Source organism: Martes martes (assembly GCF_963455335.1).
Source record: "Martes martes genome assembly, chromosome: 6".
Lineage (NCBI taxonomy): Eukaryota > Metazoa > Chordata > Mammalia > Carnivora > Mustelidae > Martes > Martes martes.
Genome location: NC_137893.1, coordinates 99,239,213 through 99,262,706, shown reverse-complemented (window position 1 = coordinate 99,262,706; position 23,494 = coordinate 99,239,213). Strand labels below are relative to the sequence as shown.

The following is a 23,494-nucleotide window of genomic DNA, read 5'->3' as shown; positions in this document are numbered from 1 at the left end:
CCACGGAGATGAAAGTACAGCACAGAAAATATTTAAACAGTACTGTATGGCACTTATCACAGGGAGCACTGAGCAATGCATAAAATTGTTGAATCAAGTTGTTGTACAGCTGAAGCCACTCTACCATTATACATTGATTACACTTCAATAAGAACAAAATAAAATTTAAAAATAAGTAAAAAAATAAATAAATGCCAATGTCACATTCTTGCTCAATGGGTTGCGTCAGAGCATTTAGAAGTCAGTATTTCTCCTCTCTCAACTCTATTTCCTCACACCCAGCCTACCCACCCTTTCTGTTTGTCATAATTCCTAAATATATATGTTCAAAATAAATCAAATATTCACATATAAAAGAAACTTCAATTCCCTTTTGCCCTACATGTATATAGCTAAATATATATTGGTATGAATTTGAGGGGGTATGAGGAGAAGTAAAGAAATCAACTTGGTAAAAGGGAAAAAATTAATAATAATAAATGAATGCCAGCAAAGGAAATAGAAAGTTTTCAACTTGCCTTGGCAATAATACAGACCTAGATCAAGGACACTATTCCATTTTACACTGCTCCTACTATTCTATCAGTATAGGATATTTTGTTAGACAATAGGGTCCATGCAATTAAATAATCAGAAGTGTATCATATTCTCAAACCTGAGCTATCTGCTTTAAATCTCATCTTTGTGATCAATGATATAACTCATATTATGCCTGAAAAAAAAATGCCCTTGGACTCATAGATATAAGAAGTTGACATAACAAGAGGATTTGCAAAGTCAAAGAGTTTTACCAAAACATGCACATTTTTAGATCGATTATAATTTATTTCCACATTCAAATATACCAAATCCTTGCCCCGCTTATATTTTCTATAACTCCATGTAGGAGCAGAAGGAATATCATAATTATTTTTCCCCTGAGAAAAAGATTCTCCCATATTTTAAAATTATCATGCACCATGCAACGTGCAAAAAAAAAAAAAATACCTTGGGTTTCTTATTTTCAAGGCCTGTTGACATGGACAATGCAGAAGGTGAAATCAGCTCCTTGGTTCTTGTTAGAGAAATGGGAGGTGATAGGGTTGAAACAGATGACCTGTGGTTGGATATCGAGCTTTCAGATTTTCCAAGTCTTGAAGGCAAGGTACCACTGCCAAATTTGGGGTCCAGTGTTGAGGGATGGAGCTGGAGTGCCTGGGTGGGCAGAGTAGCACGAGGGAGTGGGAAGGACCCCGGTGTGGAAAGTGAGGCAGAGCTAGTACTGGAGACAGGGGGCGAAGGAGGAATTGAAGGAATCTGTCCCTGGTCAGCTAGCTGCGGGGCTGTTCTCTTAGATCTGTTTATCAGGTTTGAAAGAGCTGGGGAAGGATGGAAACATTTCTCTGGAAAGGAGAGTGTGGCCCTTTGGTTGGCGGGAGGAGATAGAGTAGATAATGCAGAGGAGGCTGATGTAGGATGTATGGGAATATGCCTGGGCTTTTCTGGACCCCTGAGGTCAACATCCTGTTTGCCCTTCAAAGAAAGAGAAGGAATACTTGGTGGAACGGGAGGAAGACCGGCAGAACTCAATGTATTAGTCTGTAGCAGTGAGAATGTTGGGTTCCTCTTCAAAGAAGTGGGTGATGTTTTCTCTACATTCAAAGAAACAAGGCTACTATCAACATGTGTTGTGGGAGAGAGGGAGCCTGCTTGAGAAAGGGGAGCAGATTTGGCAAAAAAAGGTAAGTGAAAGGATTGCTGGCTAAGTTCGGAAACTTGGTGTTCCCTTTGTTCTGGAGACCCTGTTCTCAGGGAGCAACTAGAGAGAGATTTCTTAGGTGTGGACGGGGTTTCTTTTGCTTTTTGATCGAGTGTGAGTGTGGAAGAAGCCAAGGAGTTGAGAGAGAAAGTGGGACAGGATGCAGGGGAAAAGGGTCTTTGGTGAGAAGGGTTTGACTTGAGCATGGCAGTGAGCAGGGAAAGCCGGGAAGGCACTGGGGATTTCACCCCTGACTTTGAGAGATTTCCACTAGATGACATTTGGCTACAGATAGTGGAAGAAGAGCCATGGAAAGAGGAGGTAAACTGTTTGGGACTTGGAGAGAGCGAATGTGTGACAATACGGACTGGTATATACGAGCCCGAATTTGACTTCAGAGAAGCACTGGAGGATGGTGAAGGAGAAGTGGTTCTCGGGCTTTCTCTGGGGCTAAGGACATGCGAGGTGAAAGCTGTTTTCTTCGGAACTTCAGATGCCAGTCCAGGTTTCTGATCTGCAGGTCTCGGACTGGATAAATCAGAACCTGATAACTGAGTGAAATGGGGAAACTGTGACGTCGAGGAGGTGCCCTTCCGTGCAAAAAAGGGTGAAGAGTGAGCAGAAGTTTGAAAATACGTAGTTGTTTCTTCCACCAAGGCCCCACTGACATCCAGCCTCCTAGTGTGGAACTCCTCTAGCACAGAGGCTCCGTCGAGGTTAACTGGGTCAGGTGGCGTTTTCTGATTAGTTGGAGAAACAAAGGAGAAAGCAGGTGGTTTACAGGCAAGCTGCTCAGAGGTAGTGGGAGAAGAAGTTAACTAGAGGAAAGAGAAATAGACAGATTGTAATAGGACATTATTTGTGAAATGATCACAATATTCTTGTTGCTTGTGTGTTTCTGCAAACAGTCTTTCTATTAGTTTACACAAAACAGACACCTTAAACCTCCATAAAAATTTTAGAAGTTCTGTTGTGCTAATGAGGCATTGCTTTAAATTTGAAATAAAATATAAACAAACTGTAAAATATTATATATTATGCCTCATTTATTCCCTGGAAGAACATCGATATAGATTTATATAAGCATGTTTCCATTTGGAAAAGAATTCACTGACAGAATCTTAAAGTTATCTTAATTTGGAGTTGTGTGACTTGAAAAGATTTAAATCACCATCAATAGGTTTCAAAGTTCACGTTGGAAAACAAGATAGATTTTCTTCCATTGTAAAAATATAACAGTATAACTAACATAATAATATAATGACTATAACAATATAATGACTACAATGTAATTACCATAATCCTTAAAAAATCTAACACACTTCAAGTGTTTAAAATTCTAAAAACTTAAAGTACTCCTACATATTGTGCAACTGCAAAAAATGACCAGAATTTGAAAGATGCAGCACCCAACATCAACATGATTGATATCAACAATGATAAATTAAGAGAGTGAAAGCAAAGTTTGAAATACAGATCAAGTTTTAACTTATGAAAAACATGCCAGAATGAACATTTAATAAATGATTTGGATTATGTTGGGAAGGGTAGATATGCTTTCAAATCAAAAGAAAAGAATACTTTACAAATGTCACCTGCCTGGAGAAATGCAACCCACAAACCCCTCAACAAATTTAAACAAAAAAAAAAAAAAAAAAGAAAAGAAAGAAAGAAAGAAAGAGAAAAAATGTCTGGGTATGTGTATTCTTGTGCTATTTTAAAAATCATCCAGTACTTTAAGACAAATGCTGAAATTATAAGTGATTCAAAACCCAGATCTTTAAACACAGGCCTCCTGCAAAATTATTGATTTGAATCTATCAACTCATAAGAGAATTTAGGGAATATCAGTTAATCAAAATGTTAATATTTATTAGGTGATATTATATTACTTGTTATTATATATATGTGTGTGTTTGTTTATTATTTTATTTTATTTATGGCCTTACATAGCAGGAAAATGTATGACCATAACAATTAAACTTGACAAAAGCTTGGTTTGCAAATTCAGTAAATGATATTACTTGATTTTGCTTTGTAACATGTTAACAAGGTATCCATCAGACCTATTGCAAAGATTTTCATATCATATAATTTTGAGTTCTGAAAAATTTAAAACTGATAAATGCAAACAACTCATCCTAAACTTTTAAGTTTCAAGTAAACATACCCAAAATAGCCCTTTCTTTTTATGTATAAATTCATATGTGTACTTGCAACACAGAATTCTTCCTACACAATTAATATTTGAATACATGGCATTACCCAGAATATCAAAATATCAGGGATAATTGAAAATCAAGCAGAATTCAATCAAACTGAGAAAGAATGCTTAACAATTCCCTCACATAAGCTTTACTTAGAAACAATTCTGCTTAGCCAGTGCTCATATAACAATTCTGCTTAGCCAGTGCTCATATAACTGATTCATATAAATGAATCAGTTATAGTGATTAGACATAAATGAAAAGTCTTCTCTGATTGTTTCCAATGACTGGTCTCTTCTCACAAAAAGAATGAAGCAATTGCAAGGCTGTGTAGAGTGTGTTTGCATATTATGTTATAGCTTTTGGTAAAGAATTTTGTAAATTAATGATAATGGCCACAAAAATCCATCACCTTTTAAGTCGTATTTCCAGATAACTTCATTTATACAATAGATTTATTGATTCATTCAGATCATCCATGAAATTATCATGTTAAATTCATAGGGCTATAATTCTACTACATTGAATTACATTGAGTTATATTTTACCTAATTTAAGTAATAAGATTTATTGTGCTTTTGAATAGTTGACTATTAAAGAACTTCTAAGAGAAAGACTCTGAAAAGTCTAAAATGTTTATTATGTTTGAATTAACCTACATATATGTTTATTACCTTTTCCCATTTGGGAATATTAACAAGTATTTGCAATATATCTGTTTTTAATTTGCAAATACATCTAGATATCATCCTGATTTATTCTAATAAAAAATGTGGCACCACACTTTTATAAAATTCCCAGACATGAAGAATTTTTTTTTTTAATGAAAAAGATTCATTTTCCTAAATTCCTCTTGATGGGTTTAAAAAAAGTAGTGGAGAGGAGGTACAGACATGAATGTGCAGAAAGAAAGAATGGATACCTGTAAAATGCTCAGTTATCTCAGGAGAGAGCCTTCTTTCACTTCTACACTATAAATCTCTTACCAGTGATAATAAACTTCTCTATTGACATCTACAAATTTCCACCCCTTCAGCCTCTCCCATTAATAACCTCTTGTTCTGTTCTCTAGGTTTGTCAATGATACTTTTATTCCTTCTCCTCAAAGCTGTTCTCTGTTTTCTCCATCATTTATTTATAACATGATCTTTGTCGATTCCTTTGCTTTGAACACCTCTCTAGAGCTACCCCTGCTTATGCTCTCCAATCACCAGCCTTCTTCTGATTCTTGAGTCCCCTTACTATATACCTCCTCCAAAGTTATTTTCAAAACTCTCTTCTCCTAGAAAAACTACCCTGAGCTCTGGAATACATTCAGAGTAATATCAGTAAGAGAGGATGTTTGCAGTGTTCTGCTGTCATCAAGTGGACACTCTGAACCCTAAATCCACTCTTGGATCCTATATAATAGAGGCCATCAATTATTCTAACAACCAACATCTGTTGTGGAGCTTCTTTGTAGTTTTAATCAACCGAAAATTAACTCTTCCTATACATACTCAATTTTTCCTAATTAGTATCAGATTCCAAAGCATCTGAATAAAAACCAAAGTGATTGATCTGATCTCTGAATAGTTCCCAAGATTTGGATGGCAGAAGATATTGATTCATATAGTTGAACTCTTCCTCCTGAATCTGTAAAGCCATGCAAAGCAGAAACTCTAGATTCTTTTTTGTCCTCATATGCAATCATTACAACACAACAGCTTAGCCTCCTAAACTTACTTATTCATGGGTTTTCTCACTGATGAGCCCTTGTAATGTCACTGGGTAGATATATTCTCAACCTTTCAAAGATGAACAGTCTAAATAATATTTCTGGTATTCCTGCCTCTAGTTGCACCCCCTTTAACCTATTATTGGAGTAATTTTTTAAAATCTAATCAAAGTACACCTATGCGTAAGATAATCATCAATCCTTTTTCCATGTATAATGTGAACTAAAGATCTTTCCTTCATGACAGATCCCCTCTCTTGCTGTCCTGTCCCAACTCTCTCATCCTCTGCTATTTTGCACTTTAGGTTTTAGAAGTACTTTGTTCAATCTCAACCTTTTTGCCAGCATTGTCAACATTCTAGCTATCTTATTCTTTTTCCAATCTACTTGCCAAATCTTCATTCTTTAAATCAATCTCACTAACTACCATTTTGCTCTGAGATCCAGTCTACTTCAAGTTGCTATTTAAAAAAAAAAAAAATTAATGAGAGAGGACTTCCTGGGAAAGTGGTAGAGTAAGAGAATCCTATGTCCACCTCATCCCATGGATACATCTAGATAACAACCACACTAGTGTAAGTAACCCAGAAAAAGACCCAAAGACAAGCAGAACAAACTCTTCACAGCTAAATGTAGAGAAGATGCCACACTAAAGAGAGTAGGAAGGGTGGAGACACAGTCAGGAGCCAAACTGACCCAGGGGACTTTTCTTAGGAGGGAAGGACACCCCAAGTGCTGAGAGGGGAGAGTAGCAGACCCCATATCAGGCGCTCCAGGCATAGGGCACTTGCACTGGGAAGGCAAATCCCCATTACATCTGGCTTTGAAAACCAGAGGAATCTAACTGTGGGAGTTCTCACAATCAGGGCAGCTTGACATCTGGAACTTTAAAAATAAGCAGGCTCAGCTCTGGGAGAGCTGGAGAGCAATAGGAAACTGAGTTCCCACCCTTAAAGAGAGAGCACAATAAATAGTCCTACTGAGATACAGCAGAGAACCAGCAGTTTGAAAAATGCCTGGGGAATACAGGAGAGAGATTTGTTTACTAATTTCAGAGGGTTTTCTAGAGGGGCAGGGATATTTATGTGACATCTCCAAGAACAAAAGAGTTAGTGGGTACCATTCCCCCTCCCCCAGTCTATGTACATGGACATCTGTGGGAATAAACATAAAACCAACACTATCCACCTAGCTCGCTAACACTATACCTCACCCTCAAGCTCTTCTGTAGACTCACCCCATCCAACATGCCCTTGCCAGGAGTTCATCCAAAGTCATGCCACAAGTGTGCCAGTGCCCAAGCAGCCTTTTAAGGGGCAGTGCCATCTCAAAATGTCTCCTGCCCAAGGGACAGGGAAAGAAAATCACACTCACCAGTTCAACTATGGCTATAGCTGTGGGCTGGAGCAGTTAACTTCTCTGAGTTCAGGCCCTACCCACCAACAAAAGTTTCACAGGGGACAACCGAGGAATAGCATGCTGCAGTTCTGTGTCACCACAGCCCTCACAAATGTGAGACTGACTTAACTCCAGCCCAAGGCAGCCCCAGATTGACCTACTAACAGCACAGGGACCAAATGCTGCCCACAACAGGCAAAGAGAGACATTGCAGATGACCTGACTCAGCCAGAAAAATAGAACACATGCAACAAATATAAGAGATGCCCCTAAAGAGCCAGTTTCTGGTGAATAGGGAACATTGCACTATAGGGCATTATAGAACCTCCTTTTCTTAAGGCTACTACTTTCAAGAGCAGGAGAAATAGCTGACTTCCCTAACACATAGAAACAGACACAGAAAGTTGGATAAAATAAGGAGACAGAGGAATATGTTCCAAATGAAAGAAAGGGACAAAATCACAGCAAGAGAGCTAAACAAAACAGATAAGTAACTTACCCAATTGAGAACTTAAAATAATGGTCTTAAAAATATTCACCGGGCTTGGGAAAAGAATGGAAGATTTCAGTGACATCCTCAACAAAGAGACAGAAAATATTAACAATAATCAATCAGAGATAAAGAACTCAATAACTGTGATTGAAAATACTCTAGAGGGAATAAGTGTAGGTAGGAAGAAGCAGAAAAACAGATCAGCAACGTGGAGGAGAGAGTAATGGAAAGCAATCAAGATGGTCATGAGAGAGAAAAAATAATAACAATAAATGAAAATAGATTAAGGGAACTCAGCAATACCATCAAGCATAATGACATTCACATTATGGGGATCCCAGAAGAAGAGAAAGAAAGGGGGAAAGAAAATTAACTTGAAGAAATAATAGTTGAAGACTTCCTGAATCTGGGGAAGAAAACAAAAGTCCAGAACCAGGAGACACAGAGAGCGCCCTAAAAAATCAACCCAAGGAAATCTACACCAAGATACACAGTAATTAAAATGGAAAAAAGTAGTGATAAAGAGAGAATATTTAAAAATCAGCAAGAGGAAAGAAAACTGTTACATATGACAGAAACCCTATGGGACTATCAGTTGACTTTTCAGCAGAAACTTTGCAGGCCAAAAGACGGTGGCATGATATATTCCAAGTGCTGAAAGGGGAAAAACAAACAAAACAAACAAACAAACAAAACCAAAATCCTACAACCAAAGAATTGTCTATCCAGCAAAGCTATCATTCAGAATAGACAGAGATAGAGAGTTTCCCAGACATACAAAAGTTAAAGGAATTTATCACGACTAAACCAGCCTTAGAAGAAATGACAAAGGGGAATCTGAGTGGAAAGGAAAGACCATCAGCAGGAGTAAGAAAACTTGGAAGCACAAAATCAGTAAAATGAAGTATATTTATGAAAATCAGTCAAGGAGTCACAGAATAAAAGGATATAAATTGTGATGCCATATACCTAAAATGGGTGTGTTGTAGGGGAGGAGAGGAATAGAAATTTAGTGCTTTTAGAATGGGTGCAAGCTTAAGCCATGGTTGAATTAATATAGACTGCTACATGTATAAGATGTTATATAGAACCCTAATGGTAACCACAAATCAAAAGCGGGTAATAGAGATGCAAAAAATAAAGAGAAGGGAATCCAAGTGTATCACTAAAGAAAACCAGCAAACTATGACAGAAGAGAACAAAGGAAGAAAGGAACAGAGAAGAACTATAAAAACAACCATAAAACAAGTAACAAATGACAATGAGTACATACCTATCAATAATCATTTTGAATGTAAATGTGCTAAACATTCTAATCAAAAGACACAGGATGATGGAATGGATAAAAAAGTAAGACCCATCAGTATGCTTCCTGCAAGATACTCATTTTATACCCAAAGATATATGGGGATTGAAAGTGAAGGGATGGGGGCGCCTGGGTGGCTCAGTGGGTTAAAATCTCTGCCTTCAGCTCAGGTCATGATCTCAGGGTCCTGGGATCGAGCCCCACGTCAGGCTCTCTGCTTAACGGGGAGCCTGCTTCCCCCTCTCTCTCTGCCTGCCTTTCTGCCTACTGGTGATCTCTGCCTGTCAAATAAATATATAAAATCTTTAAAAAAAAAAGAAAGAAAGAAAGAAAGAAAGAAAGAGAAGTGATGGAAAAGCATATATCATGCAAATGAAAGTGAAAAAAGCTGGAGTAGCAATACTTATATCAGACAAAGTAGACATTTATAGAGGACCCTATAGAGTTATAAAAGGAACAAACAAGAAGATATAACAATTGTAAATATTTATGCACTCAACCTGGGAGCACGGGAGCACCCAAATACATAAAGCAGCTAATAGCAAATGTAAAGGAAGTAAACAATAGCAATACAATAATACTAGCAGACTTTAACATCCACTTACATCAATGGGTGGATCAACCAAACAGAAAAACAAGAAATAAATAGTGGCTTCAAATGATACATTGAACCAGATGTATCTAACAGATAAATTCAGAACACTCCATTCTAAAACAGCAGAATATGCATTCTTTTCAAGTGCACACGGAACATGCTCCAGAATAGACCACTAATAGGCCACAAAACCAGTCCCCACAAATTCAAAAACATATAAGTCATACCATGCATCTTTTCTGACCACAACACTATGAAATGAGAAATCAACCACAAAAAAAAAGTCTGGAAAAACAACAAATACATGGAGGTTAAATAACATGTTACTAAACAATGAATGAGTCAACCAAGAAATTAAGGAGAAAATAAAAAAATATGTGGAAACAAATGAAAATTTAAAAAACAATGGTTCAAAATCTGGGCTGCAGCAAAAGCTATTCTAAGAGGGAAGTTTATAGCAATACAAGCTGACCTCAAGAAGCAAGAAAAATCTCAAAAAACCTAACCTTACACATAAGAACCAGAAAAATAAGAGCAAAACCCCAAAATAGTTGAAGGAGGGAGATAATAAAGATTAGAACAGAAATAAATGGAAGAGAAACTAATAAATGAAATAGAATGAGATTAGGAGTTCTTTTAAAAGATCAACAAATTTGACAAACCTTTACGTGGACACATACATAAAAAAGTGAGTATTGCATGGAGCACTGGGTGTGGTACATAAACAATGACTCTTGGAACACTGAAAAAATAAAATAAAATTTTTAAAAAGTGAATGAGAACACAAACAAAATCACAAAGTAAAGAGAATAAGAAACACGACAGAAAATACAAACAATTTTAAGAGAATATTATGAGAAATTGTTTGCCAACAAATTGGACAACCTATAAGCAACGGATAAAATTCCTAGAAATGGATAATATTCCATAACAAGTCAGGAAGAAATAGAAAATTTGAACCGACCAATCACCGGCAATGAAATTGAATCAATAACTTAAAAACACCCACAACCAAAAGTCCAGGATCAGATGGCTTCACAGGTGAATTTTACCAAACTTTCAAAGTAGAGTTAATACCTATTCTTCTCAGGGCATCTGGCTGGCTCAATCCATAGATCATGCCACTCTTGTTTTCAGGCAGTCAGTTCAAGCTCCATGTTGGATGTGGAGCCTACTTAAAAAACAAAACAAAAACAACAACAAAAACTTTTTCTCAAACTAGAAAAAAAAATATATATATATATATGTGTGTGTGTGTGTATATATATATATATATATATGAGGAAGGAAAGCTTCCAAATTCATTCTATGAGACCAGCATTACCCTGATACCAAAACTCAAATAAAGACACTACAAGAAAAGAGAACCATAGGTCAATATCTCTGATGCACATGGATGCAAAAATCCTCAAAAAAAAATTAGCAAACCAAATCCAACAATACGTTAAAAAATCATTCACTATAATCAAATGGAATATATTCCTGGGATGCAAGAGTGGTTCAATATTCACAAATCGATCAACACAGTATATCACATCAACAAGAAAAGGATAAAAACCATATGATCATTTCAATAGATGGAGAAAAAGCGTTTGCCATACTATACCATCTATTCATGATAAAAATCCTCAACAAAGTAGGTTTAGAGGCAACATACCTCCACATACTAAAGGCCATATATGAAAAACCCACAGCCAACATCATACTTGATGGTGAAAACTTGAGAGCTTTTCCCCTAATGTCAGGAACAAGGCAAGGATGTCCATGCATAGCATAGTCTTTGCAATCAGAGTCTTTGCAACATAGTCTTTTATTTATTCAACATAGTCTTTGCAATCAGACAACAAAAAGAAAGACATCCAAACTGGTAAGGAAGAAGTAAAAACTTTCACTATTTGCAGATCACATGATACTCTATGTAAAAAACCCTAAAGACTCCAGCAAAAAACTACTAAAACTCATAAATGAATTCAGGAAAGTTGCAAGTTACAAAATCAATAATCGGAAATAAGTTGCATTTCTTTCTTTTTTTAACTTTATTTATTTATTTGACGGAGAGAGAGAAAGAGATCATGTAGGCAGGCCGAGAGATGGGGGGGAACCAGGCTCCCCGCTGAGCAGAGAACCTGAAGCAGGGCTCTGGGGCTCGATCCCAGGACCCTAAGATCATGACCAGAGCTGAAGGCAGAGGCTTAACCCACTGAGCCACACAGTTACCTCAATAAGTTGCATTTCTATACACTAATAATGAAGTAGGAGAAAGAGGAAAAAAAAAAAGAAAAAATTTTCATTTACAATTATAACAAAAATAATAAAATACCTAGGAATAAACTTAACCAAGGAGGTGAAAATCCTATACTCTGAAAACTATAAAACACTGATGCAAGAACTTGAGACAACCCAAAGAAACGGAAACATATTCCATGCTCATGTTGGAAGAACAAATATTGTTAAAATGTCCACACTACCCCAAGCAATCCACAAATTTAATGCTATCCCTATCAAAATATCAAGAGCATTTTTCACAGAACTAGAACAAAGAATCTTAAAATTTTGTGGAACCACAAAAGATACTGAATAGCCAAAGCAATATTGAAAAAGAAAATAAAACTGGAAGTATCACAATCTCAGATATCAAGATATAATACAAAGTTGTAGTAATCAAAAATAGTGTGGCACTGACACAAAAATAGACACATAGATCAACAGAACAAGATAAAGAGCCCAGAAATAAATCCACAATTATATAATCAATCTTCAACAAAGGAGGCAAGAATATGCAATGGAAAAAAAGACAGTCTTTTCAACAAATTGTGTTTGTAAAACAGGACAGCTACGTGCAAAAGAATGAAACTGGACAATTTTTCATACCAACAAAAAATTAACTCAAATGTATTAGTGACTGAAGTAGGAGACCTGAAGCCATTAAAAATCCTAGGCGAGAGCACAGGCAGTCGTTTCTCTGACATCAGCCATAGCAACATTTTTCTAGAAATGTTTCCTAAGACAAGGGAAACAAAAGCAAAAATGAACTATTGGGACTACAGCAAAAAAAAAAAAAAAAAAAAAAAAAAAAAGCTTCTGTACAGCAAAAGAAACAGTCAACAAAACTGAAAGACAACCTATGGAATAGGAGAAGATACTTGAAAATGATATATCTGATAGGCTTTAGGATCCAAAATACATAAAGAACTTAAACAACTCAACACCACCATCAAGAAATATCCAATTAAAAATGGGCAGAAGACATACACAGACATTTCTCTGAAGAAGACATCCAGTTGGCCAACATCCACATGATGTTGATGCTCAACATCACTCATCATCAGGCAAATGCAAATCAAAACCATAATGAGGTACTACCTCACACCTGTCAGAATGACTGTAATCAATACCACAAGAAACAAGCATTGGCCAGGATGTGAAGAAAAAGGAACCTTCATGCACTGTCGGTGGGAAGGCAAAGTGGTACAACCACTGTGGAAAACAGTATGGAGGTTCCTCAAAAAATTAAAAATAAAATTACCATATGATCCAGTAATTTCACTACTATTAATTGTACTGGATAAAAAAAAAGAATGGAAAGAAAAATAAATACAAAATAATACTGCCCTTTCGGTTGGCAGGACCACTGCACTTGACCCACGATCTTGTCCTGTGTATGGGCACCAGCTGAGAGTGGAGCTGAACTTCCTGCACCTGTGCAGAGCGGCCACCTTTCTCTAACTCACGTATGGGCTGGGCTGGGAAGGTACCATAGATTAATGTCAGAGAAAATGAAAACACTAAGTGGAAAAGATAAATGCACCCCTATGTTTGCATTGCAGCATTATTTACAATAGCCGCATTATGGAAGCAACCACAAAGTCCACTGATAGATGGATAAAGAAGAGGTGATATGTGGCACCCGGGTGGCTCAGTGGGTTAAGTCTCTCCCTTCGGCTCTGGTCATATCTCAGGGTCCTGGGATTGAGCCCCCAATACGGCTCTCTACTCAGCAGGGAGCCTGCTTCCCCCTGCCTCTCTCTGCCTGCCTCACTGCCTACTTGTGATCTCTGTCAAATAAATAAATAAAATCTTAAAAAAAAAAGAGGTGATACACACACACTCTCTCTCTCACACACACATACACACACACATACCCCGAAATAGTACTCAGCCATTAAAAAAAAAGTACTCAGCATGGGTGGATCTAGAGGGTATAGTGGTAAGTGAAATAAGTCAATCAGGGAAAAACAAAACACCACATGATTTCACTCATGTGAAATTTAGGAAACAAAACAAAGAAAAAAAGAGACAATCCAAAAAACAGAATTAAATATAGCGAACAAACTCCTGGCTACCAGAGGAGAGTTGAGTGGAGGGACATAGGTGATGGGGATTAAGAGTACACTTGTCATATGACCTCTGAGTAATGCATAGAATTATAAAATCACTATATTGCTCACCCAAAACTAATACAACACTGCACATTAATTGTACTGGATAAAAAAAAATGGAAAGAAAAAAATAAAGACAAAATAATACTTCCCTTTTGGTTGGCAGGACCACTGCACTTGACCCACAAACTTGTCCTATATATGGGCACCAGCTGAGAGTGGAGCTGAACTTCCTGCACCTGTGCAGAGCGGCCATCTTTCTCTAACTCACGTATGGGCTGGTCTGGGAAAGTACCATAGATTAATGTCATCATGAAGTTAATGTCATACTCTCTGCTGGATCCTGTACCTCTCATTTTTCTGTTGGTTGGTTGTTAGTTTTTTTTTTTTTTCCTTTGGTTTTGAAATCAGTTTCCCATCCTGCTCTGAACAATAGCTCTTCTAAAAAGTTAACACTCTCCACAAACCCTGCTCTTACCACTTCCTCCATTGTACTCAATAGATGACCTAGTTTCACTTTCTCCAAGGAAAAATGGTGATTACCAGGAAAATCTATTATTTTCTAGATCTATTCTTATTCTTTTTCCTCTCTTCTAAGAAAAAATGATGACTTTTCATTTTCAAAAAGGTAAATTTTCCCTATATACTCTGAATCACAGCAGCTCTTGCCTTCTTAGGAATCTTATTTCATCAGTTATCCCCCATGGGCTATGCATCCATCCTTTTTCCTTTTTATTAGCTGTCTCATTTGTCTCATAAATATAAAGCAAAATCCTTCCAATCTTTAAAAACACAGTAATAAATGTCATGTAGTAGGTTATAAAAATGCCTCAAATTCTCTTTTCACAAAAAAAAAAAGGCAAAGTCCTTTTCCTCACCACTCCTTCTCAACTGGCCTTCTGACTTGGTTGGACCAGGAGGACACTAGCAAATATGATCCAAGAAGCAGTGGCTTGAAAGGCCCAAGTGCCTTGGAACCTACCAGCTTGCACAGCACATAAGAGCATCAAGATGTGAACGAGCCCAGGCTCGTCTACTGGAGGTTACAGGACCACATCTCAGCTAACAAGCTACCAGCTGGCCCAGCAGCCAATGACAGACAAGTAGATGAATCACAGCAAAGATTAGCTGACCCTGCCCCAGATAAGCAGAACCACCCACTTGAACAGAGCCAAATTGCAGATCTGCAGATACTTCAGCTAAATAAATGCTCGCTGTTTGAAAGCACTGCATTTTGGCATGGCTTGTTATACAGCAAAAGCTGACTGATAAAAACACATGCACACACGTGCACCAAGATTTTTGTGGATCCTCTGAGTTCCTTAACTTCAGACCCATGTCGTTTTCTTCTTAGTGACATCTGTACCATACAATCACAGTATTGATCTCCTTAGCCAACAAACTAAAGGAGACTGCCCCCCAAAATCCCACCCTCTCCAGTATGGGTGGAATCCCCGACTTGCTTCTAATAGAAACTGGCAAAGCTGAAGGCACTTTGCAGATGTAATTTAAGTCCTTGGTCAGATGACCTTAAGTTAATCAACAGACCATCCTGTGTAGGCATGACCTAATTAAGTGAGCTCTTTAAAAGAGGGTCAAAAGGTTAGAGATTTCAGTAGAGGAGATTTTCTCTCTCTGCTGCCAACTTTAAGAAATAAGCTGCCATGAATTCTATAGCCTCAAGGAGAGGAAGTGAATTCTGTCAGTAACAGGAGGGAGCTTAGGAGCAGATCCTTTCTGGTATAGGACATCCAAATGAGGGTGCAACCTGACACCTTAACTTCAAACTCAGGAGATTCTGAGCAAAGCACCGGTTCAGCTGGGCATAGACCTCTGATCTACAGAAACCTAGAAAAAATAAATAGGCATTTAAAGCCACTGAATTTATGATCATCTGTTGTGTAGCAATAGAAAACTAATAACACTTCCTACTGACCTCTTAACAGCTCTTACTCCCTACTTAGTCTTCCACAGTAACTGTTATCACCAATGTCTACAGTGATTTATATTTTCCTATGCCCAACAGGCACTTGAATGCCTTATCTTTTCTGAGTTCTCCATAGAATCTGACTTCCAATCTCTCCCTCCTTTTTAAAACGGTTTTATCTGTGGGTTCTGTTTTATTGCTGTCTCCTACTTTATTTCCTATCTTCTGACGAGTCCTTTTCACATTCCTTGTCTTTTCCACCCTCCTCTTACATGTTGGTACTTCCCTGGCCATTCACACTGTCTGAAATGCCCAGGCCCTAGTTACCCATCAAGAAAACTTGTACTCATTGCTCACATTTCAGCTAACTACAGTGTGACCCTTCCTGATGGTCTGGGCTGATCTAGGCATCCTCCCCCTGAACTTCCCCCTGTTCTTAGAACATGTTCCCTTTCATGGTCAATGTTTTCAGATGCATCTTTTTCAAGTTCCTTAAAGGCAGGTAGTATGTTTTTTATAGTTAATTCCCTTACTCTCCAGTAAGGAGAGTAATATTACTGTTATGCAGGAATGAAGAAATGGTGTCTAGTGGATATAGGAACAAAAGGACAGAGTTCAGGGACATAGTGTCTCCTTAAAGCCAGCTTCATCATCTCCCTCAGTGACTGCGCCCTCTTGTTCTGCTCTAGACTCTGGATAGTGAAGATAAGGAGGGGACGGGGACAGTGACACTGACACCCGTTGAGTCTTTGCCTCGCCAAAAACAACAAAATTGAGTTCTGACATCAACAAATCAAGAGACCCTCCTGTTAAAAGGTTCCATCAGCTTTCTGCGGGAATTGTCAAAGCAGCTTGATTTTCCACAAAGGTACTTCCTCTGCCCCATGGGCTAATGGCACAATTGATCCCTCACCCAGAGGAAACAACATGCTACCACTGAGGGATCTCAGGGATTCTGCCAGCATCAGAGAAGATTGAAGGCTGGAGGTATAAGGAAGGTGTCTACATCTAACATCCTATCCAAATACTTCGTTGTAATTTATTTTCCATGGATCCATAAAATCTAGGTCCTTAATAAATATGCATGCCAGTGTCCTAATTTCCCACACTTTCATGTAAGAACATCCTTTATTTAACTCTAGCCAGTTTTTCTGACCTCATTTTCCATGTCTTCTCTGTTCTTACACCTAAGCTACATTTCACCTGGGTGGCTTAGTTGGCTAAGCCTCTGCCTTTGGCTTGGGTTATGATCTCAGGGTCCTGGGATCGAGCCCAATGTGGGGCTCCTCACTCAGTGGGGAATCTGCTGGTCCCTCTGCCCCTACCCCTGCTTATTCATCTCTCTCTCTGCGATAAATAAAATCTTTTACAAAATTGTTTTATATAAAACCTCTCCCTCCTCATAAGTTCCTTCCCCTTGTATCCAAAAACATGCTATCATCTCAAACTTCTTAAATAGGGTAAATCATCTGTAGAGAACCTACCATGATCCAGGCACTCTTCTAGGCACATTCCATATATTACTATCTCATTTAATCTTCACAAGGGAGGTTGATAACATTACCCCATTTTACAAATGAGGAAACTAAGGTTTATAATTGCAAGTAACTACCCAGAGGAGCATAGCCAGTATGTTACCTGTGTCATTCCTGCTTTCCCAAAGCATCTCTCTGGTGCATGGGCTCCTTTCTTTACCACCCATCCATTTCTCAACCTCATTTGTGTCCCTATAACCATACTCACACTGTTTCCATTCAGGTCATCAAATGACCTTCTAATTCTGAAATTTAAAGGACTCTGAAGGTCCTACTTTATTTGATCTTGCTTTATGTTTTATTTTTCCTTATATCTATAAGATTTTATATTATTTTTATTTACTTGACCTTGTTTATAGACTATTCTTTTTGTTGAATGCCCCTCCAGCTTTCATTGCATGAAACCCCTCCCTCCAACTTCCTTGGACCCCTCTCAGTCTCTGTCATTGGCTTCTATTCTTTCACAGGCCCTTTATATTTTTGCTATTTCCTGGCCTGTACCTCCCGTCTGCTTGTTCTACATTCTTTCCATGAATAAATATCTCCACTCTCATCAGCTTATGTAGAAATATCTCCAGTATCCCACCCCTACCCTGTGTTCTAGATTCATACTTCCAGTTCCTTCCTAGAGAACATCATGCTGTGTCATCAAGGCATCTCAAACTTTAGATCAGATGTCTTATCTCTTCCTACCAATACCTGAAACCTATTATTTTTCCCTCAATTAATGATATCAACATTCTTCCAATTTCCCTAGTTAGGAATTTCATCCATCCTTGACTTTTCCCATATATGTCAATGAATAAATCCAGCTAAATCTACCTTGTAAGTTCTTCTTTTTATTCCCACTCTCATTACCTGAGCTACAGGCTTTACCATAGGTCTCCCAGCCAAATCACTCTGTGTTCATATGTGTATATTCACCTCTCTTTTAACTCTAATGTTATCCCTAAGTAAGACAGTATTAGACCTTTACATCAACATTCAAGATGCCAATACTCAAAAACATTACTCTTTCTTTCTGAATTTTTATTGAAAGGATTTTGATTCAACTGTTTATTTTATATATAACATTTTAACTTTTAACCTATACTTCAAATTTTTTAATTGTTTAGTGTTTTTTTAAAACATAATGCACTTTTATTTAAACATGCTACTTCAATGGAAGTATTTGGAGCATAGCCATATTCAACCCAATATTTATATTGACTAAATTCATGATAATATAGTAACTACTACAGAGAACAAAATGTTTAATAGAAATGGATTTACCATAGACTTCATCTCTAAAGACTTTATAATCTGCTAGGGGAGATAAGGCATGTACGTAAATAGTTATACTACATGCTGAAATAGGAGAATTGTTATAAAAGATGGACAGAAAAAAAGCTATCAGAAGCACATTGAGAGATAGTTTATTTTGACTCAGAGAACAAAACCTGACTTCATAAAGGAGTCAGTGTCTGTGCAAAAACTTCAAAGATGTGAACTCTTAAATATTTATTCCTTTTACACACCTTATTGAACCTCACCTATATGCAAGACACTCTAATAAGTGCTGGAGACACAGAAATAAATGGGACACATCTTGACTTAAATTGCTCTTTAGTGAGGGGAAAAGATAATCCATTATTACAACAGGGTGAAAAGGAGTTATGGAAATTTTCTAAAAAAGCTAAAAAACCATGTGGAAAATGGTACAGATAGAGAAGACCTAACTCTTCTTCAAAGGGAATGTCTCTAGAAAGAGGCACTACTTGAACTGAGTTTAGAGTATTGAGCAGCCTATGGAGATGAGTCTGGGGAAGAAGTTTTATACACAGAGGAATCAAAGGCTCAGGGATGGAAAAGTATAAAGTATGCACTTTTGTTGTAGCTGAGAAGAACTGAAGAAGAGAGGTAGAAGATGTGGAAAGAAAATGACATCTAGGCTAGTTTATGGAAAAGTTAAAAGCCAGAGCAGGAAATGAAGGCATCTTTCAGAATAGCTTAATAAATTATTGCTGACTAATAGTGTTAATTTATGGACAGTTCTGTACATGGATTTATTTTTACCAGGCACACCAGAAATTCACCTGAATGACTATATTTCTGAGAGAAAAGTAGATGTTGTTGGCATCAAGTAATCCAATCAGGGATATTCTTTAGACTTGTTGTTTCTATTACTCACTACATTAGAATTCTCAGAGTGCCTTCTTTGGTTCTCTGGTCATTACTCTGGGGTTGACATTTGTGGTTAACAATTACCTTATTCTTATTTCCTCTTATTTTTATTTGATGATAGCCTACTATTCATTACTCAAATGGATTATTATGGGAAATGCAAACAGGAACAATGGCAACTCCCAAACATTTCAAGACCCAGTATTCCCCCATTAGTGGTAACCATCGTTTTGGCCACAGCTAATGAATTAGATTGATCTTTGCCTTTTCATTTGCAGCCTTGATAACATCAGCTATAACCTACTGCCATATAACTGTTTTTAGACAAAAGATTCCAAAGTGTGTGTTCAGGCTCTAGTTTACTTCTGTGTATTTGGTCCCATAAAAACAAATTAAATGACCAACTTAGGGAAAGAAATCTAACAATTGCGGGGGGAAAGTAAAGCAAAAATCCAAAAGTTGCTTCATTAAGAATGTTTGCTTTGTTTACTTACATGTGTTATTATCACACCTATAAGTTCTTCAAAGGGGCTCCATCAAATTACCCTCCCCTAACTTTGGAAACCCCCATATCTCCAACTTGGTTATTTCATCATCTTTGCCGAGGCAAGAAAGAAACGTTCAAGCCTATCACTGCTTACTGAGAATATGTTTAATTACATGATTAGAACATTTCCAACAACTGTCTGAGAATAAATTTTGAGAAGAAATCAATGTTTTAGTTCAGTAGACTGAGGTAAGAGAAACCCAGGGAGAGTCTTCTATCATCAAAAAGTAGCCTAAGGACCCTAGGCTTATAGGTGATAGAAATTCAGCATCAGGAAGTCAGTGAAGGCGGCAGAAATGAAAATAGAGTGGCACCCAAAATAAGACACATCCTCTACAATTATGCATAGGTCCTAGCAGCACCAAAAGGCCAACTCACCAATAAAAATGTTCTCCCAACTACTTTAGGATGCTTACAAGTACCTGGTCTAGCAGATCCTAAACAGGACATCTTGGTACTGACACATGCTTCCTCAAGGAGAACTTTGCATCCACTGTCTACTCCCAAAGCCAGCCTCTGCATTCCTGACATTCTACCTATGCCTTGTCAAATCATTGTATAATTTCATCACAACAAATAGCCAACCAATGGGAAATTCTTCCTATTTTTCCCTTCAAAATCCCTCCCTCTCTACTCCCTTTCTTTCCTGCCATCCCAGAAATGGATCTTAAATAGGCTCTCCAACCTAACGGAACTATTCAATTTTGCTGCTAAGTTTTGGGGTAGGATATTCTACCCATTTCACTGAGGCAAGACCTGCACTAGTGGCTTCCAGGACCACAACACATATTTTCCAAAGGACATACAGGCGAGAATTTTTTTTTTTTTTTCTAAACACTCTTATTTCCTAGCATATCCTTTGACTACTTTTTCAGTAGTTTAAAAGTAATATGCCTGCGTCTAACATCCAACCAATGTCTTCCCACAGATCTTTCTCGTATGTGCAGTATGTTTCTTGATGCAGCCAGCCAACCAAGCACTCTCTCCTAAGAAACTCCCAGTATCAATCTTCCAAGAATTGTCCAAAAGTAAGAGAGAACATTCTCCCAGATCCACCCCAGCTGAACATCTTACATTTTCTCCTCAGGCAATTCACGGTACAATTATATAATCTTTTTTGACTTATGAATTTATTATCTATATTTACTCTGTGATGATTTATGATCTTGGGATTTGGGTTTTTTAATACCTTTTTCTCTGAGAGCTTTGCATGCCTCAAACAGGAAGGCCTTTGCGGACAGGCTAGGATAAAGAGTATGTAAACATTTTTTTTTTTCTTACGACAAGAAGAAAAACCTACCTGCCCGTGCTTTTGCTGAGAGGCAATCCCATGAGACATTTCAGGGTATGATGGGGCCTGGAGGTCTGTCCCTCGTGTTTTGGGACGTACCACGTCAGAAACCAGACTGGAGGAAATTGCTAGAGATTTGGGCCGAGAAGCTGTAGTGCTCATCCCCCCAGGGGGGCCTTGTTCACCTTTTCCACTTGTAGCTTCATCTTCCCCTTCTGAGTCCACAATAAAGACATATTCAGCTTTGAAGAGATCGCTTTGCTGCATTCCTTGAAGTTCGTTTGCTTTAATTCCCCTTGCTTGCAAAACCTTTTCACTGCCCTCTGAAGGATGAATCAATGTCCCTTGGTTTCTCTCCTGTTGGCTCCCGGCATTCAAGGTCAAGTACTCATTGGACTCAGACTGCAATTAATGTAGAGATATAAAAGCATTGACAATGGCTTCCTTTTTGCATGTACACTTAAAAGTTTAACCTGCTTATAATCTCCAAGGACAAGAATTATTTAAAATATATTTAAAAATCAGGCTGGTTTAGGAGAGATTGGGTTGAAGTTAATGGTTTACTTTTACCAGCCCACTTATTTGTCCTGGTTCAAGCCCAAACAATTTAGGGCTCAGAATCAACATCAAGTAAACCTGCTTTCAAATAAATCATGACACATTTTCTTAAAAAGAGATAGAGACAGCAATTTTTCCCATGAAGACATTCGTGAGACAAATGGGGGTTGATCAAGGGTTTAATTATTGGTCAAGCAAAACCTATATATCCTATATATGCCAGGAGAGAAAGGAAACCCTATTGAAAGTTTCTAAAATTTCTCTAATTTTTCTAAAAATTTCTCTAAAAGTCTGAGAGGAAAAATAAAATTGTGACCAAAAATATAGATATTCAGACAAAACCATCCAAACAAATCGAAAAGAACTCAAGAATAAGACGCCAAGAAAACAAGTAGATATTTTTAGTACAAGGAATTTTTCACTGCTATTTTATTTTGTAATTCTTAATCTTTTCCCATTCAATTTTCTATAAGTACATAGAGGGTTTACAAGACCAGAGTAAGACAGCTTTATCAAGCTATCAAACATCTTTTTCTAAAATGAGAGCAGCAGTGTACACTAAGATTGTGTTTAAAAGACGCAGTGTTTATTTTTCTGGTTTTGATAACCATGCTGTGGTTACTGTATTTTTCTTTGCAACATTTCTTTAGGCCTAAAATTACTTCAGAATAAAAAATTTAAAAAGACACTAACTAAAATAAACTGAATTTCAACCACGATGATAAATGTAACATGTTCTCTTATGTGCATGCGTGTTGTGTGTATGAAAATAGAAGTCAAAACATTGATTACACATAACTAACCTAAGGACGTTATTTTATATGCCCATTGCACATTTTTCAGCTGATGATGATTTAGTTGAGATAAAATACAAATGGCCTCTCATTAGGATTTCTTGGACAATGGTCATTTCACATTTAAATTACAATACTATACAGTAACAAAAACCCAAACTGGGAAGAAGTTTAAATTAAAAATAACAGGATTCAAAGATTGCTTATTATAAAAAATAACTATAATTAAAAGGTGGCAAAAATTGAACTAGTTTTTGAAAACATTATTAATGATCTAAAGCAACTTCCCCTGTGCTGTTCCTTATATTCCACATATGAGTGAAACCTTATGATAATTGTCTTTCTCTGCTTGACTTTGAAAAAAATTTTCTGCACAGATTTGTCCATTCTCTCCAATTTGCTTATTAAATCAATGGTTTATATCAGAAAAAAATAAAATAAAGTGACTCCCTTTCCCCATAGTCCATCACTCTCTATTATTTTACTCTAATGTATTTTTATAGCTTTATCATTGAAATTTTGTTATACAATTTTCCCTTTTTTTTATTGTATGCCTTCCCAAGAATGACTTATATGAGTTGACTTTATTCATTCAGAACACAGCACCAAGCACATAGTATATTCAGTAAGTAGTGGTTGAATATATAAACAATCAAGGGAGTATTTACCCTGTTCTATTATAACATTGAACTATTTAAAAAATAGGAAGAAAAATCTTGACTATTTTAAATATGTGGTTGTGTGTGATCATTGCAATCAGCAAATAAATATCAACATCTTAGGAAGCTCTGGAGGTTTGTAATCAAGAGGAATTCATACATGCACAGTCTCATTCATACTCATAGC

The 23,494-nt window shown here is 37.2% G+C and overlaps 1 protein-coding gene across 9 annotated transcripts in view; it reads right to left on the bottom strand.

The window, feature by feature from the left end:
- MLIP (muscular LMNA interacting protein) overlaps positions 1-23,494 on the bottom strand; it is a 254,404-nt gene that overhangs the window by 118,066 nt on the left and 112,844 nt on the right. For 5 of the 9 annotated variants that reach the window (XM_080805324.1, XM_080805325.1, XM_080805326.1 and 2 more), the window contains exon 3: positions 21,306-21,698. In XM_080805324.1, the coding sequence (XP_080661450.1) occupies positions 21,306-21,698 (393 nt within the window). Of the gene's footprint in view, positions 1-987; positions 2,557-21,305; positions 21,699-23,494 lie in introns of all 9 variants that reach the window. The other 4 variants (XM_080805321.1, XM_080805319.1, XM_080805320.1 and 1 more) reach the window with 2 other exon arrangements.